The 16,922-nt window shown below is 39.5% G+C and overlaps 1 protein-coding gene across 1 annotated transcript in view; it reads right to left on the bottom strand.

Annotated features, from left to right (window-relative positions):
• ATP13A5 (ATPase 13A5) overlaps positions 1-16,922 on the bottom strand; it is a 107,659-nt gene that overhangs the window by 18,222 nt on the left and 72,515 nt on the right. Inside the window, exons 25-28 of the mRNA XM_032406261.1 lie at positions 15,973-16,069; positions 13,266-13,338; positions 4,901-5,075; positions 1,736-1,938 (exon numbers count right to left, since the gene is read on the bottom strand). Of these exons, the coding sequence (XP_032262152.1) occupies positions 1,736-1,938; positions 4,901-5,075; positions 13,266-13,338; positions 15,973-16,069 (548 nt within the window). The remainder of the gene's footprint in view (positions 1-1,735; positions 1,939-4,900; positions 5,076-13,265; positions 13,339-15,972; positions 16,070-16,922) is intronic.

Raw genomic sequence — 16,922 nt, 5'->3', positions numbered from 1 at the left:
ATTTATCTGGAAGGATGAACAAGCAAAAAAAATAAGAGATTTTTGAAAAATGAAGAGTAATGAAGATATACCAATCTTACTTATTAAAACTTATTATAAAACTATAGCTAAATGAATGAAACTGTAATTTTTAGAGTATAGTGGTAGATCAAGAAGAGACGTATATTAATGAGACAGAAAAGATAGTCTAGGAACTAACTAATTATATAAAAAATTGATTTGTAGGTATATAACATATATAAATATAATATAGGTGTGCCTGGGTGGCTCAGTTGGCTAAGTGTCAACTCTTGGTTTCAGCTCAGTTCATGATCTCAGGGTTGTGGGATCCAGCCCCTATAGGAGCTCTGCACTCAGCAGGGAGTCTGCTTGAAATTCTTTCACCTTCCCTCTCCCTCTCCCTCTGCTCCTCCTCCCCTCTCCACACTCTCTCCCTAAAATAAATAAATAAAAATAAAATATTTAAATATAATATAAAAAATCACATAATATAAATTATGTATATAATAAAGCTATAAATATACATGAATATGTAGGTATGCTAATGGTGGCATTATATTCAGTTAAGAAATAAATGATCAAAAGAAATATTAAGTAATAAAATTTGCTGGGAAAACTAGTGACTAGTTGGATAAAGTAGTTTGATCTCTACCTCAAACTATATGCCAATATTAACATAAGATTTAAAAAAGAATGGATAAAAGATGTAAATAAGAAATTCAGAGAAGAGATGGCTAATCATAAGAAAATATGTTAATCTTCACTGGTGACTAAAGAAATGTACAGAATGGTTAAAGTAACTTGCCCAATATTGTAAAGCTACTAAAGAGGTCAAGTTGTATCTGAATTGATTAGAAGATCTTTTACATGGGCGCCTGGGTGGCTCAGTCAGTTAAGTGTCTGCCTTGGGCTCAGGTCATGTTCCCAGGGTCCTGGGATCGAGCCCCATATGGGACTCCCTGCTCAGTGGGGAGTCTGTTTCTCTCTCTCCCTCTTCCTCCATCCTCTCTCCCACTCGTGTGCTCCCTCCCACTTGTGGATTCTCTCCAAAATAAATAAGTTTAAAAAAAGAGAAGGTCTTACAAAGTACCTTGATATATATGTATGTGCTTAAAATCATTCTTGATGACTCACAATGGGACGGGACTCATGTGACCATTTAATAATGCATGTCTGCCAATGAGGAGGTTTCTGCCCAGGTTTCTACCACCTATGAAAATTTTCCTTCAATACTCAATTTAATAAAAAAAAATTTTTTTTTTTTTTTTTTTAAAGATTTTATTTATTTATTTGAGAGAGAGCGAGAGAATGAGAGACAGAGAGCATGAGAGGGAGGAGGGTCAGAGGGAGAAGCAGACTCCCTGCCAAGCAGGGAGCCCGATGCGGGACTCGATCCCGGGACTCCAGGATCATGACCTGAGCCGAAGGCAGTCGCTTAACCAACTGAGCCACCCAGGCGCCCCTAATAAAAAAAAATTTGAAACAGAATTATATTTTTAATTACAAGATAAAGCTGAGAAAATAGAGAAAACTAAACAAAATAACGAAAAAGGTGGACAACTTAACAGGGAACTTAGAAGAATGAGATCAAGTCAAAACAGCATTATACAACCAATAGAAATGTCAGTACTCAATTTTGGAGTTCAGCCATCCCTTCACCACTGACCTGCACCTTTGGAAGGGTGGGGAAATGGAAAGAAAATGTGAAAAGAAAAATTAAATTTCATATACTCACAGTTTGTGCAGATGGGTTTTCGAAATGGCTTTCCCTTAGAAAAGATAAATGCCACCGTGATGCAGTTGATGGTGGTGATGGGCCACAGTGTGGTACTCTCAAAACTTAAAATTGAACCAGGAATCAGAGTTGCATTTCCAGTCCCATTTCTCTCCAAACTCACATTCATTGAGAAATTACTTTGGTTGTCCAGAAAGCACTTACTACAAGAGAATCACCAGAATTTATGGGACTTTTTATTCTATTTTTATCTAGGTGGTGGAAAAAAAAAAGTTTATAACTACCATGGGATCTCAGCTTTCAAATTGTTCCAGCCAGTAACTACCAAGACATATTTTGTTCACTTCTTGCAATGACAAAGCAGAAATAAAATTTAAAACAAGTCAAAATTATTCTTTGTCTATGTATCATATGATCTCACTGATATGAGGAATTCTTAATCTCAGGAAACAAACTGAGGGTTGCTGGAGTGGTGGGGGGTGGGAGGGATGGGGTGGCTGGGTGATAGACACTGGGGAGGTTATGTGCTATGGTGAGCACTGTGAATTGTGTAAGACTGATGAATCGCAGACCTGTACCTCTGAAATAAATAATACATTATATGTTAAAAAAAAAAAAAAGAAGAAGATAGTAGGAAGGGTAAAATGAAGGGGGGAAATCGGAGGGGGAGATGAACCATGAGAGACTATGGACTCCAAGAAACAAACTGAGGGTTCTAGAGGGGAGGGGGTGGGGGGATGGGTTAGCCTGGTGATGGGTATTCAAGAGGGCACGTACTGAAGGGAGCATTGGGTGTTATACACAAACAATGAATCATGGAACACTACATCAAAAAGTAATGATGTAATGTATGGTGATTAACATAACATAATAAAATTTTAAAAAATAGAAAAATTATTCTTTGTCTCGCATTCCATTTAGAACAAGTGATCTGTCTTGAAAGGGCTTGGATGATAATTTTCTATGGAATTCCTTTCAGTTAAGAATGAATGAACCATGGGTAACCGTGTGTGGGTGTGTGTGTGTCTGTCTGTCTGCATGCATGGTGGGGTGTGTTATGCACATGTGTGCCTGTATGGATTAGTGTGTGTGTGTGTGTGTGTGTGTGTGTGTGTGTGTGTGTTGTTTTCTCTTCTGTGGACTAAGGTAAGCCCTAACTTAGGCCCTGAGTTTGAATCTGCCCACTCTAATCCATTCTCTTCCTGAGGATCCAAACATGACCCTCTCCTGCTGCTGAGTGTCTATGGCTCTCTTTTGCTAATAAATTAATTTCCAACTTCTAAGACAAGCTCAGAAGACCTTTGTACTCTGGTCTCTATCTACCTTCCTTCCCTTATCTTTTGTCAGTCTTCCTATACTCCTTATACTCCAAACATATAGGAATATTTTCTGTTCCCCAAATGTCACTGTTTGCACACATCTGAGTCAGGCACTCTATTCCTTCTCCACTCCTTTATCTGAAAGTCTTTGTCTTTAGTTCACTGGCAAGGGTAACTACTGTCCTCTGCTTTTGCTTCTAGTGTTGCATTTAGCTCATTGTTTTGCAATTTTTCATTTGCATATTTTTATTTTCTGCCTCTGGGATGAGAGTTCCTTGAATATGAAATTTCTTTTTTGGTTTTATTTTGTTATTGTTTTACTCATTTATAAATCCTTAGCACCTAGCACAGAAATGCCACAGAATATTTGCTCAGAAAAATATTTAAGAGATGGGTTTTCCCAGTCCAGACTGATATTTGCAATGTTCATTTTTTTAATAATCAAACTCACAAATTAGTTTCTATCAGCTTTCTTGTTCAGCTTGAAACTTTTACTCTTATAACTGGTTATAGATGAAATCTGTTCCCAACAAATAGGCTTAAGTCTTTTAATCCTTGGTTCCCTAGGGTCCTGGGATGTGCTTTGCATATGGCAGATGTTCAGTTACTATTTGCTGAGTACATTAATGAAACAAATCGTCAGTAGTCACAAAGTGTTTTTGCATAAAGGGGACAGATAGACCGAAGGCCTGAATTATAGAGTTTAACATAAAAGTGTATCTAATCTGTTATACTTACATTGCAGATAAGAAAGTTAAGGCATAGCTGTTAGTGATAGAGGCAGGACTACCTATCCATCACCCTTTGGGTTATACCTTCTTGTCCCCCAGATTCAATCAGAATTTTACTTCTCTGAGTATATGTACTCCAATTAGGAGAAAAATCTGATTTTGAGAAAAATCTGGTTATGAATTCTCACCCCAAGTAATATTTGAATTGCTGAATTTAGGATCTAAATGACAATCTTAGACATCATTTGATAGTTTTTAATCTTTCACTGATTCTTGGGGCTCTGCTGTCTTCAGGATCACAGTGGAGCATGTGTAAAGGAGTTTATACAAGCCTTACTTCAAAAAGAGCTGCTCCTTTTCTGCCTTTCCTTTTGGAGGTCAGGTAAGATTTGTCAGAAAAAATAAAGTTTTAATATCTGTGGCATAGTTCACAACATTTTACCCTTAATTTATAGTTGAAGAAGTTAAAACCCAGGGAGGTAAAGAGACTTGCCCTGAGTCTAGTGTTCAATTCAATCAGAAAAAAATGGTACCATCACTAACATTTTAATTTTAACATTCATTTGAAAAACTCAAACTAATTTAAGCAAATCTATCTTGTAAATCAGGGGTCAGCTGACTACAGTCCAGAGGCCAAATCCAACTCAACACCTCTTTTTGTAAATAAAATTTATTGGAACATGGTCACACCTACTTTTATACGTATCGTCTATGGCTGCTTTTCACTTCAACAGTAGCATTGAGTAGTTGCAACAGAGATTGTCAGAGCCTAAAATAGTTACTATCTGGCCTCCAGAAGAAATGTTTGCTAACCTTTGGTCTATATGATCTCCAAACCACCAGGGAATTAATACATTCATTCAGTCAACCAACAGTTGGATCTACACATCAACAACCAATGTGAAGACTTTTCCCACCCACTGCACGTGGCTCACCCCAGGACTCCACCCATTAACTGTGTTCTGTGTTCTATCCTGTCATTGGTATTTTGCAGTGTGGAGACTAAACTTTTGTTAATTAAAAATTTAGGGTATGTGTGCAAATCAAGTTGTACAATGACATTGGGTACTCACTGTATCACCTTCAGAAAGGAAAACTAAAAAACTGAACTTTACCTGTATCTGTAGACCTCACAATACCAGGGCTGCTGCTTCACATAGAGAAATGCACAGATTTGCACAATGCAGGTGAAACAGGTGTTCAAAAAGACTGAGAGCAGCAAAGGTGGAGAGAGGAGCTGTCCTGCTGGTCGGTAAGGAGCCAGCTTTGGGTAGGCATGAGTTGAACTCACTGAAAAACAAATGCATTTTCCCCTCTTACAATTTCATTATTGACAGTAAAAGATTGAGATGCCTATTATCTCAAGACTTGCATTAGGGTTCAGATGCAGCAAACACGAATGAGGGTTTACATCTAGGTAAGCACATTGCCTAGGTGCATATCCAATGCTACCAGCCTTTGCCTCTTCCATGCTTTTGTTTCACCTTCAGAAATGAAAAGTAATAGGTTTAAAAATTCTGTTAATTATACATTTGCCATATTTCATGGTGCAAATATTTTCTTCACAACCACACTGACCAGGAATGGTGTATAAAATAGAAAGGTGGCCTTCTACATGGATAAGCAATACTATGATCTCTCAGTGGTGGTGGGAAGGTGGAGAGTTAAGAAGAGGAGAGTAAGAGACATTAGGCTAGACTAATCTTCATATGCTGGGGATTTTTTTTAAAAAGCACTCATTTTATAATTCATTCAGCCAACATTCTCTGAGTACTTCAGTGTACCCAGATAGATGCTAGAAGTGTGTTCTGTTCCATCCTGAATAAGTGATAAATGGAGAACTGCTAGAGCACATTACACCTGGTCAGGAAAAATAGCTCATAAAATAATCTCGCTTCCAGATGAGAGTGGTAAAATGTATTATAATTTTGATCCTAGAGTTGTTTTTTCTTTTTTAACTTAAAGGATTGGCAATGGGTGGAGATTAAACAGAACAACTACAAAAAAAGATGACTGCATTCTTCTTAGAAGCCATATATTCTAACAAGCTGATGAAAATGGTATGTACTTTACTTCTTAGGGCAGCACAGGAAAGAAGCATGGAAAGGTCAGGAATTAGATACAATACATTCAAAGGTTTACATTATAGTCAGGTTTCAGTTTCTTGTCTTTATAGCTATTGCCTTTTCCTCTTTTATAGCTGATCACTGGTTTCTTTGAAGTAAGGAAGAAAGTAGGGTACATATGCTTAGGTTTGTGTTCATGCATGTAGGGGCAAGGCAGTAGGAGCAGGTGTCCAGTTTGAGATGATAACACTCTAAAGTAGGTCTTCAGTTTGCTCAGTGGGTTCTTGGCTAATCACGTGAACTCTCTGGTACTTCATTTTCTCATGTATAAAGTGAATGGGTAAGAATGTCTAAGTGGTCTCCAAAGGCTCTTCCAACTCATTTACTCTAAAGCTCTATAACTATCTAAGGCTTTACCTTTACCAATTTAACCAATGTTTCCCTAGGAGGATGCTAGGCTATAGGCCATGGGGTATTCAGAGATGAGGAGGACATCTCATCTGCCCTGAAAAGCTTGAACTCTGATGGAAAAACACAGATGGGTTATGTAATAAAGAATTTGGCCGACTTTTATTCCTAGTTCCTGGGATGTATTCTCTAAATTGTTGGGATTTCTTGAGTTGATAGAAGTGTCTTTTTATTCATGGTAGCCCTGATGGTTTATGCAAACAAGATGACAGATGGTGGGCCCAAAGAAAGTTGGTGATAAAGTGATGACTCAGGATGGAGCTGGCCATGCTGCAAAAAAACTAGAGATTGAGATCAACTTCATGGCCAGTGATTCAGCCAATCATGTCTACGTAAGGAAAACCCAATAAGAACTCTAGACAAGACACCAAAGTTCAGGTGAATACTGTTTGGCAATACTCTGCATATTGTCACCATGGATGTGCCAGGAAAGTAAAGCAAACTGACTCCCCAGGAAGAGGACAATGGAAGTGTTGAGATCCTCCCACCATGGGATCCTTTCACCAGACCTCACCCTGTGTGTCTCTCCCTTTGGCTGGTTCTGATTTGTATCCCTTTACTCTAATAAAACTGTAATCGTATGTATAGCACTTCACTGAATTCTGCGAATTGTTGATATGAATTACTGAACCTGAGGGGAGAATGAGAATCCCCAAGTTTGCAGCCGGCTAGTCAGAAGTGTGAGTGGGACCCCCAAACTTATGGCTGAGTTCTGAAGTAAGGACAGTCTTAAGGAAGCTATGCCCTTAACTTGTGAAGTTTGGCCTCACTCTGGGTAGTTAGTGTGAGAAGTCATTGCATGGCATGCAAGGAAGGGGCACACAGTGTGACCTCTTGTCAATGCAAAGAGACTGTGCTCTGGCCACAGAAGGCAGAGGCTGCCGAGCTTGGAGTTCTTTTCACGTTCTTATACTCAAGGAAGAAGATGGCTACAGAGCACATGAAGAGGCTGTGGGTGATGGAGAGAGGTGCAATTGTATCTCTGTGCATTTGGCTCTACCTCTCCAGTCCTCTCTTTCTCAGCTGCTCACTGAGTTTCTGATTTTTTTTTACCCAGAGACTATACTGGGTTGAATTATTGGCCTCATTGTGGTAGAGTGCACTTTACCACCCTTTAATTTTGGTTTCATTGTGTGAGTTTTCTCAGGCCAAAGCAATGTTAGCTGAGGTTTCAGGTCTGCTTGCATAGCCAGGTTCACTCTCTGTGATCACAATGAGAGCATGCCCAAGTCTGTCATTCCAGCCTGGCTCCAGAGTGAAAAATGTGGAGCAGACCTGAATGAAACCTATAGCCTGGACCAAGACCAACTGATCTACATCCTAAAGCCAACCAGTTTCAGCTGACCTAGATCAGCTGAATGACAGTCTATCTACAGAGCAAGAGTAGATATTGTAAGCCACAGAATCTGGGGGAGAGGCTTGATATACAGTATTATAGTGGCAATAGCTAATTGATGCAGAGTCCTTACATAACAAATATTTTAAATCTTTCCATATTAGAAATTCTAATGCTTTCTGATAGAGAATCTGAATATCTGACTATAAAAAAATGACTAGCATTTTAGGGCCCCTACTATGTTCCAGAGCCTCTGCAAAGTGTCTTACAAACATTATTTCTTTAAAAAGTAATGCAAGGGGCACCTGGGTGGCTCAGTTGGTTAAGCATCCAACTCTGGATTTCCACTCAGGTCATTTATCTCAGAGTTGTGAGATTGAGACCTGCCTCGGGCTCCATGATGGGCATAGAGCCTGTTTGGGATTCTCTCTCTCTCTCTCCCCCTCTCTCTGACCCTATCCCCTGCTCATTCTCTCTCAAAATAAAAATAAATAAATAAATATTTTTTAAAAAGCAATGCAAAACAGGTATTTCATATCTATTTTACAGGTGAAGAAACTGAGGTTCAGAGAAGTAGGGTTCCTTGTTTAAAGACCCACAGTTTGTGAACAACAGGGTGGTAATATAAACTTAAGTCTGTCTAATTGTAAAGCCCCCTGTTCTCTGTTCTACAGCACATTGCAGTAGTGTAGATTTCATGAATTAAAAAGGATAAAATGAGGAGCCCTAAAATGTAAGCTTGTTATTTCTCAGCAGCCAGAACCTTTCCGAATTGTCCAGGTTTCCTTAAAATGGTGATGATATATGCTATCATACTACATGCAGAGGAATGTAAGCTTGTGAAGTGTTATATTTCATTCAGAATTAAGCATTCCCTCCTCTGAGTTTCCACAGCCCATTACTCATTTTGCTGCTATGTAGTGAGGATGTCTTGCATTAAATCCAGTCATTTATACATGCACTCAGCAGACCGTGAGCTCCCTGAGGGAAGAGACCCTGTCTCATCCCACTAGCTGTTCCTCACTGGACCTGGTACAGGGCCTGCTATGTAGGAGGACTTAGCAGTTACAAATTTTTATTTTCAAATATACTTTTTAATTGTTCAGCATAATTTGGATATAATGTAGGCATGCTTTTCCTAAATAGTTGGCTTGCTTTATATAAAGGACATTTCAAGTCTTGTACATCAAATTTCCAGAGGCTCCAGAACACACCTAAACTACACGCAAAATTTTAAATGTGCCTCATGAGATTTTTAAGGTGAAAAGATCTATATCACCCATGAGATTCTCCAAAGGGACCAAGACCCAGAAAAGGTGAGGAGTCTTTGAAGCACTGATGGAATTTATGTAAGAGAGGCATTTATATAATGGATGGGTTTCCTCCTACAGCCTTCTTCTCTGGACACTGCCTCCTTCCATATGCTGAAGTGGTTGGCCTAAATAGAGCTAAATTACATGACCTCATCTTTATTTACAGAAATAACTGACTTAGAAGTGGACATTTTACCCAAGTTAGGTCAATGAATTTTCTCTCCAAAATATTTGCAAAGGAGACACTGAGAGGCTAAGCTAATTAGCTGTGCAAAGACCAACAGAAAGGTTATGGAAGTTCAATAGTAAAGTCACCATTTAGCGTCATTTGCAAGGTGAATGAGTAGAAGTCACATAAAAATAGTAAGAATAGGAAGAAGAAGAAAGAGATAAGATGGCCTCTTGGAAATAAAAAAGGTGGCCTTTGTTTTCCACTCTTTAGTGCTCTAGCCCTGCTCTGGCCCCTGGTGCTTCTGAGTTTCTATTCTCAAATTTTTTCTTTTGAGAATTATATTCTTAAACATCCCCCTACTTCTTTTTTCTTGATCTAATTTGAGTGGGTTTTGTTAAAAAGAGTAGAGATGCAGCTAGAACAAATTCCTTTTAAAATGGCCTCTGTACCTTTTAGGGTCAAATTGGGCTTTAAGACATCCATTTTCTTAATTGACTTTCCTGACTTCATTTTACTTTTCTCCTTGATTTCCCTTTAACATATTATATCTTGTCTTATTAACTGCCTTTGTGTTGCCTTAAAATCTTGTGGGAACAAGACAGGGTATATACAGATAAACAAGTATATAAATTAATTAAATACATGATGGTGTTGTCTTTGTCCCATACTAATTCAGACTTGAGGTCAAAAGCCCTAATCTGAGAACCTGGAAAGGCAGGCGCCTTGATGAAAGTGGTTTTACATTGATCGTCCGATTGTCAATGACTACTAACATGCACAGATGAATATTCACAGTTCTCAGCCTGGAAGTCAAGTTCTGTGATCTGACCCGACTCACCTTTTCAAATTTTATCTCCTGCTTCTTTTCACATAACCTACAGTGTGGTCGAATTGAAAAACTCATGCCCCAACTCTCTCTTGCTCATGCTGCTTCATTCTACTTCAAGTACCCTTCTCTTAGGAAAAGATTTTTGAAATCCGTCCATCTTTTCTATTTTGATGCAAATGTTACTTCTTCCATGAAGCAATCCTTAGTATTTCTCTCTTTTCTCCATTGCTATCTCTTTCCTAACCACAGATTTTCAGAAATGATCTCTCCTTTCTCTGAACTTCCCAAAGCACCTGCTGTTTTCTCTCTCACTCTTACCAAGGTGCCTGCCTTTCCAGGTTCCCAGATTACAGCTTTTGACCTCAAGCCTGAATTAGTGTGGGACAAAGACAACACCATCATGTATTTAATTAATTTATGTACTTGCTTATCTATCTATCTATATATGTCTTATTCCCACAAGATTTTATAATCTCTCCTTTCTCTGAACTCCCAAAGTACCTATTGTTTTCTGGCACCCACTACTTTTGACTTGCATTTCCTTCATTCATGTATGTGAATCCCCCACTAAACTGTAAACTTCAGCGATCAGCCTATTTAGGTCCCAGACACCTATGTGCCTAACATATAGTAGGAAAGGCTTTTCCTTTGTCTGGGCCTTTTCTTGCTGAGCCTTATACTTGAGGACCATGAATGGCAAATGCCAACTGAATTAAAAGAGAGATGACTGCCATATCTCCATTGTACCCACTCAGAAGGATCCATATTGGTCCTTCAACTATAAGCATGCCCCAGCCCCAAGAAATTACCTATGTGCAGAATATATAAAATTATAGAAATTATTAAGAGAGTCTTTAAAGGGAATTACTAAGAGCAGCGAGAACTGTGGTTTTCTTCCCAGCATCACTCCAATCCAAAATGAGGGGAGGTCATAAGAACCGCTCCAGGAGATACCTGAAGTATTTTGGGAGGTGGGGATTGGCTTGCTCATTCCGGTTGCAATATCAGAGGGAAAAGACAGAGGGCAGCAGTGACAGCAGGCTACATCTACTATCTGGTAGGTCAGGTAGAAACTATGGAAATTAGCCAGGCTAGAGTTGTTTTGGAAAGAATCTGACCAGTGGGCAGTCTGCTGGGATTAGAGGGCCGAGCAGTTGAAAAAGGCTTCACTAGAAGGCAGTTGCTGAGAGGAATCCTGAGGAGTGAGAGGAAGAGAGCACCACCCATGTCAGGGAGTAGTTTAGTCCAGAGTAATTCACAGGAATTTCTGAAGAGCCCAAAAACTCTCCAGTGAGTCCCATGCCAATTTGAATCAATGATATTGCTTTTGCAATATTGGATATTTTTAAGCAATTTGTATGATTTACTTGTGAACATGAATTTTAGATGCCTGCCATGCTAGAGGGCACTTGACAGGACAGAACTACAATACCCCCGCATAAGTAAAAAGTCATTTGCTCTTGTTGCTTCCAAATTCCCTGAAGCAAGAGTGGAGAGTAGGCAACACAAGGAAAGTAGAGACCATGACCTTGTCTCCCACTGTTTGCTCCAAGGTCAGGCTTGATCTAGAGGAAGAAAAAGTCTGAACTGGATGAAAAGATGAAATGTTAGTTTAAATGTCTAAAGATGAGATCATTTTAATACCTGATACTGACCAGGAAATGATCTGCCCGCGGGATGACTGAGTTTGCAGTGATGGAAAAACAATAGTGTTTGAAGGCAGAGGTTAAAAAAACAATGAGACGCCTGGATGGCTCAGTCAGTTAAGCATCCAACTCTTGATTTCATCTCAGCGTTGTGAGACTGAGCCCCCCATCAGGCTCCGTACTCAGTGTGGAGTCTGCTTGAGATTCTCCCTTTTCCTCTACCTCTGCCCCTCCCCACCCCAGTCTCTTTCTGTCTTTCTCTCTCTCTTTCTCTCTCTCTCTCTCTCTCAAATAAATAAATAAATAAATAAATAAATAAAATCTTTTAAAAAAATATCCCAAACACACCGCCCATATCTTTGGATTTCTAATCAAACTATCTACTTGTACGCAGTCTAATTCTGTTCAAGGGCTCACTGAGTTAGCCAGTCATTTCGAAGGAAGCAAAAGAGAATAGGCTCAAGGTGATAGCATTCATCTTGTGATGAGTGCTGACAATGGGTGACACACTGCTGTACACTTCACGTGCATTGTTTTATCTGATCCGCTCAACCCCCTGAGGACATTTCATATCAGGAAATTATTTCATAAATAGTTTGCCAAAGTTTGCAGAGATAGGGAATGGGAGAAAATGGCCATGGCGTTCACCTTCATGCTACTTCCTGCTAACTTAGCTCCTGGAACTTCCTGGTGTTTTTTTTTTCTTTTTTTAGCATCATCAACCATGTTCACAAGTAAATCATACAAATTGCTTAAAAATATCCAACATTGCAAAAGCAAGATCTTTGATTCAAAATGTTCTAGTCATGTGACTATTAATAACACACAGAAAAATATGTTAATGGATTACAAATATACATTTCAGCCCGAAGAATTGAAACTGATGTTGCTTACATCTCTGATGCTGGTAACTTCTGTCACTGGGTTGATATAATAAACGACTTCAATATCAGTTTCATGTTTTAAGATGTTACATGAAATTCTCAAGGTTATTAATATCCTGCATTGCCTGATGTTTTATCTGTTAGTTTTCATAACACTTCCATTGTTGAACAAGGAAAAAGAGATGACTATGTCATTCTTTTTCTTTGCTCTCTGTTGAGGCAGTCACCTTTCTCACTTATTAAGAGTTAGTATGAAGCCCTGAGTTCTTTGATAGGAAATACTTTATCAGTGTCATCTCAAAGGAAGGAAATGAGCAATAGCTGCTGTGAGCCACACCTTGCTTTTGAGAGAATTCCTGGAATTAAATGCTAGCATCTGTTCTCACATGTCAAATACCTAGCAAAAATCTGGTTTCATGTCAATGTGAAGAATAGCTAAATAATAGAAAGTGACCTTTGGGTTTTAAAGATTTCCCTTTCTAGATTTCCTATACATTTTTCTATGTACAAGACACACACCTATGAAGAACTCAGAATACACTGATCATTTTATGAGGCTAAGACCTATTTGCTATCAGGATATTTTAGTGCCAAATCTGAGGACTTCAAGCCTCAACTTACTCCAACCCCTCTTTCAAAAAACTCACAGGTAATGTGGTTTTAGTGATAGAGGTGCATCTTTCACAGAAGCTTTGATTTGTGTGAGTATTTCTAGAGTGTAATGGATAAATACAAATAATTCTGTTTACTTTGCTAAAACACTTACTTGTTAAACAGACCATCAAGGTAATGGCTACATCTTGCATGAGATACTGGTAATTCCCAAAGAGCTGTAGTTGCTGAAAAGGAAATAAAGGCAAATATAAGGGGACGCCTGGGTGGCTCAGTCAGTTGAGCATCCAACTCTTGGTTTCGGCTCAGGTCATGATCTCAGGGTCATGGGATCAAGCCCCACCTCGGGCTCTGCACTCAGGGCAGAGTCCGCTTGAGATTCTCTCTCTCCCTCGCCCTCTGCTTCTCCCTCCCCATGCTCTCTTTCTGTCTCTCTCTCTCTAAAAATAAATAAATAAACCTTGAAAAGTAAATAGAAGAGTTGCTTCTGCCATTGTAGCATTGTTATCATGAAAGTAATCAGGAAGCAATAGTTATTTTTCTTTCCTCTTTAAAAAGAAAGTAATTTACCCATGATTTTTAGCATCTCACTGGAGAGAATGAAACCAGCTCACAATTTTCCCAGTGTTTAACTTAATTCCATATTAGCAATGAGAGTCAGTCAGTTGGGAAACACCCTCTTTATTGGCCACAGTAATCTGGCAGCTACACTCTCAGCCTGGACAGCTGAATTCTCGAAATGAGATACCCACTGGGAATGTCAAGCATAAAATTTTGAAATCCAAGCCACAAATCATTCAACAGGTATTACTCTCCATCCTTATCCAGAGGCTGAGTTCACAATATCGTTCTCTTGGGGTCCATTCACTTTCACAAACTGAACAAGTACCTCTACCCCAAGTAATCCCATTGCAGACTTCAGTCTGGTACGCTTGACTTCCTAAGGTTTGTGTAGACACAGAACTTGTTTGAAGTTCACATTTATGGAGTCATATATAAAAGTCAACTTGTTACCTCCAGAAACTTGCCTGGCAATACCTGTTGCAGGCAGCTCTGTTTCTCTGCTTCATAGCTGCTGGCTGAACACTAAGTTACGATCGGAACCATTAGAGACCACCTTTAAGCAAATGATAAATAGTTCTAGATTTTTAGAGTATGAACCCAAGGCCCTGAAGTTTTTGATTAAAGGTCTTTGCTGTGTGTGGGGGCGGGTACCTGGGTGGCTCAGTTGCTTAAGCGTCTACCTTCGGTTCAGGTCATGACCCCGGAGTCCCAGGATCGAGCCCCACGTTGGGCTCCCTGCTCAGTGGAGAGTATGCTTCTCCCTCTGCCCCTCACCCTGCTCACGCTTGCTCTCTCTCTCTCAAATAAATAAGTAAAATCTTTAAAAAAAATAAAGGTCTTTGGGGGACACTCTTATTCAGGTCTAGACCATCAGAGTGAATGGCTACAGAGTGGCCTATCTCTATGTGAACACAACTCTATGCGTGAAGACTTTGGAACTGAGAAGTCTTTCATAGTTTTGAGAAGACATAAATTGCTCCTCATCCTCCATAAATGGTTCCCCAAGGTTCTCACCCTCCAACTCTCTCTCTGTCTTCTTTACATTTCTTTCTCATACCCTTTCCTTTCTTTTCCCCTCAGAATGGTACAATTATACATATGCAGAGGAGATGGAACAGGGAGAAATTTTCCAAGGCAGCTTTAGTTTTGTTCTAGAAGCAACTTTCCTAGAACTATGGAGAACTTGGGAAATCTGCCAGGCTGACATCCCAGAGGCACATAAGGGCTTGGCCAAGGGCAAGATCTAAGGTGTTCTTAGTGATAGAGGCAGAACTTGAATCTAGGTTTTCTGACTCCCAGCGCAGTTCCTGTTTCTATCTGCCTGGTTGCCGCTTAGCCCTCTGTGCGAGATTCTTGCCCGCAACAGCCCACCAGATGCTAGAGTTCTGTGGTCCTCTCGTTCATCTCTCAAGTGTCTCAGAAAAACAGTATAATAACTGCCTCCCTCAAGTGTTCCCTGAGCCTGTTGGATCATCTCACTGTAGAGCAAGTTATGACTGAAATAAGGAAGATTACTTTCAAGTTATACATATTTCTTCTATATACTTAATTTTAAAATGATTATTTTTATCATTTAATTTCAAAAGTCCTTTTTTTAAAATTTTTAAATAAGGGGCGCCTGGGTGGCTCAGTCAGTTAAGTGTCTGCCTTTGGCTCAGGTCAATATTCCCGGGGTTCTGGGATCCAGTCCCACATCGGGCTCCCTGCTCAGCGGGGAGTCTGCTTCTCCCTCTTCCTCTGCTGCTCTCTCTCTCTCTGTCAAATAAATAAATAAAAATCTTTAAAAAAAATTTTTTTAAATGCTAATCCTTTACTAATGACATGTCTAAGTGTGTAAGTTCTGGGCAGTTTCAGCAGTAAAGTTCCAATATGGGAATTCTTCTAGTTTTTGAGTGCTTCAAGGTCAAATTCAAAAACTTCTGTTTCTTTTTACCTCCTCTTAGTCTTTTGTCAAAAATATTCCATAGCTGGAGACTGATGCATTTCCTGCTGAGTTATATTTAGGCTGTTCTGAAGCTCTCTTCATACTCCAAGTAAAGAAATAGACTCTTGAAGAGGTCAAGTATCTCAGGTTATCTAGAAAAAAAAAACACTCCTAGAAAACTGATCCCTAGCTACTTATTTCTAGCTCCATGTGTCATGTGCAGTTATGCCAAGTTCCCAAATTTGCAGACATCTATTTTGAGAAATGTCATTTATTTATAAAACATTAAATCCTGTGTAAGAGCCACACCCCAAAGAATAAACCAAGAATGTAAATGCAACTCAAACTGGGAAGAAATTATTTAGGTTCATACCCAATAGAGCAGTGATGTACCAATAAACTGGATTATGCCATACATGGTCAAGTATTTAAATACCCCAAAGGATGAAACCAGAGCAGCTCGGCCTTCTCTGTTTGAGAAAAAATAAAAATAACTGGTTATGGATGATATACATTTCCAAGTCTCTTTTATATTTCAAACGGAGTTCAGTTTAATAGCTTGTTCATATACCTTCACTTAATCAATGATTCATCCTCTCAAATTATTTATTGAAGCGAAATTTGCTCATTCATTCTCTGCTTTAATCATGACCTCACTCACTGACTCATACCGCACTTTTATTTAGGGCTGATGAAGTACCAGCATTCTGCTTAGAGTCATGGAGGATATAAATGAATCAGGCACAGTCTTTATTTTCAGTGAATTAAAAAGATTAACATGGATATTATAAACACAAGACATCATGATAAGGTGCAAAATGTCGAGCTTTGACTTGACTGTGACTCGTTACATCCTAACAACAGTTGCTTCTGAGAACTGAACCGTGTACGTTTTGGAGTCCCGCAGAGACTTCAAGCTAAAGGACAGGTGTTCTCGCATGTTAGGAAGCATGCATGTGACTCCAGTATGTGAGATGAATGTGGTTTTGTTAGTTTCAGTGCTCCAGGAAGAACCCATGGTAATAATCTGAGCTGGGGTGGAGTTCAAAAGACATAAAGACCACAGTAAAAACTGCAGGTTAAAAAGTCAGTATTCCCCCTTTTAAAAAATGCTGTTTGAGCTGTTATTCCCTTAACTGAGGCTTGGTTCAGGCGAGGGGTGATGACAGGCAAAGAAGACAGTGCGGAGCAGGAGCTCACTATGGATGAGTGGAGAAACCTGGCAAACACCCCCTCCTGCAGCCTCTCTTGTCAAGGCAGAAGTGAATTCGCATGGGAGGCAGCCCACGTCCTCCCCCGGTGGCACGGACATCTGTGCTGCTC

The sequence above is a fragment of the Phoca vitulina genome, unplaced genomic scaffold, assembly GCF_004348235.1.
Source record: "Phoca vitulina isolate PV1807 unplaced genomic scaffold, GSC_HSeal_1.0 scaffold8, whole genome shotgun sequence".
NCBI lineage: Eukaryota > Metazoa > Chordata > Mammalia > Carnivora > Phocidae > Phoca > Phoca vitulina.
The sequence above is the reverse complement of the archived record's forward strand: the minus strand, read 5'-3'. Positions and strand labels throughout refer to the sequence as shown.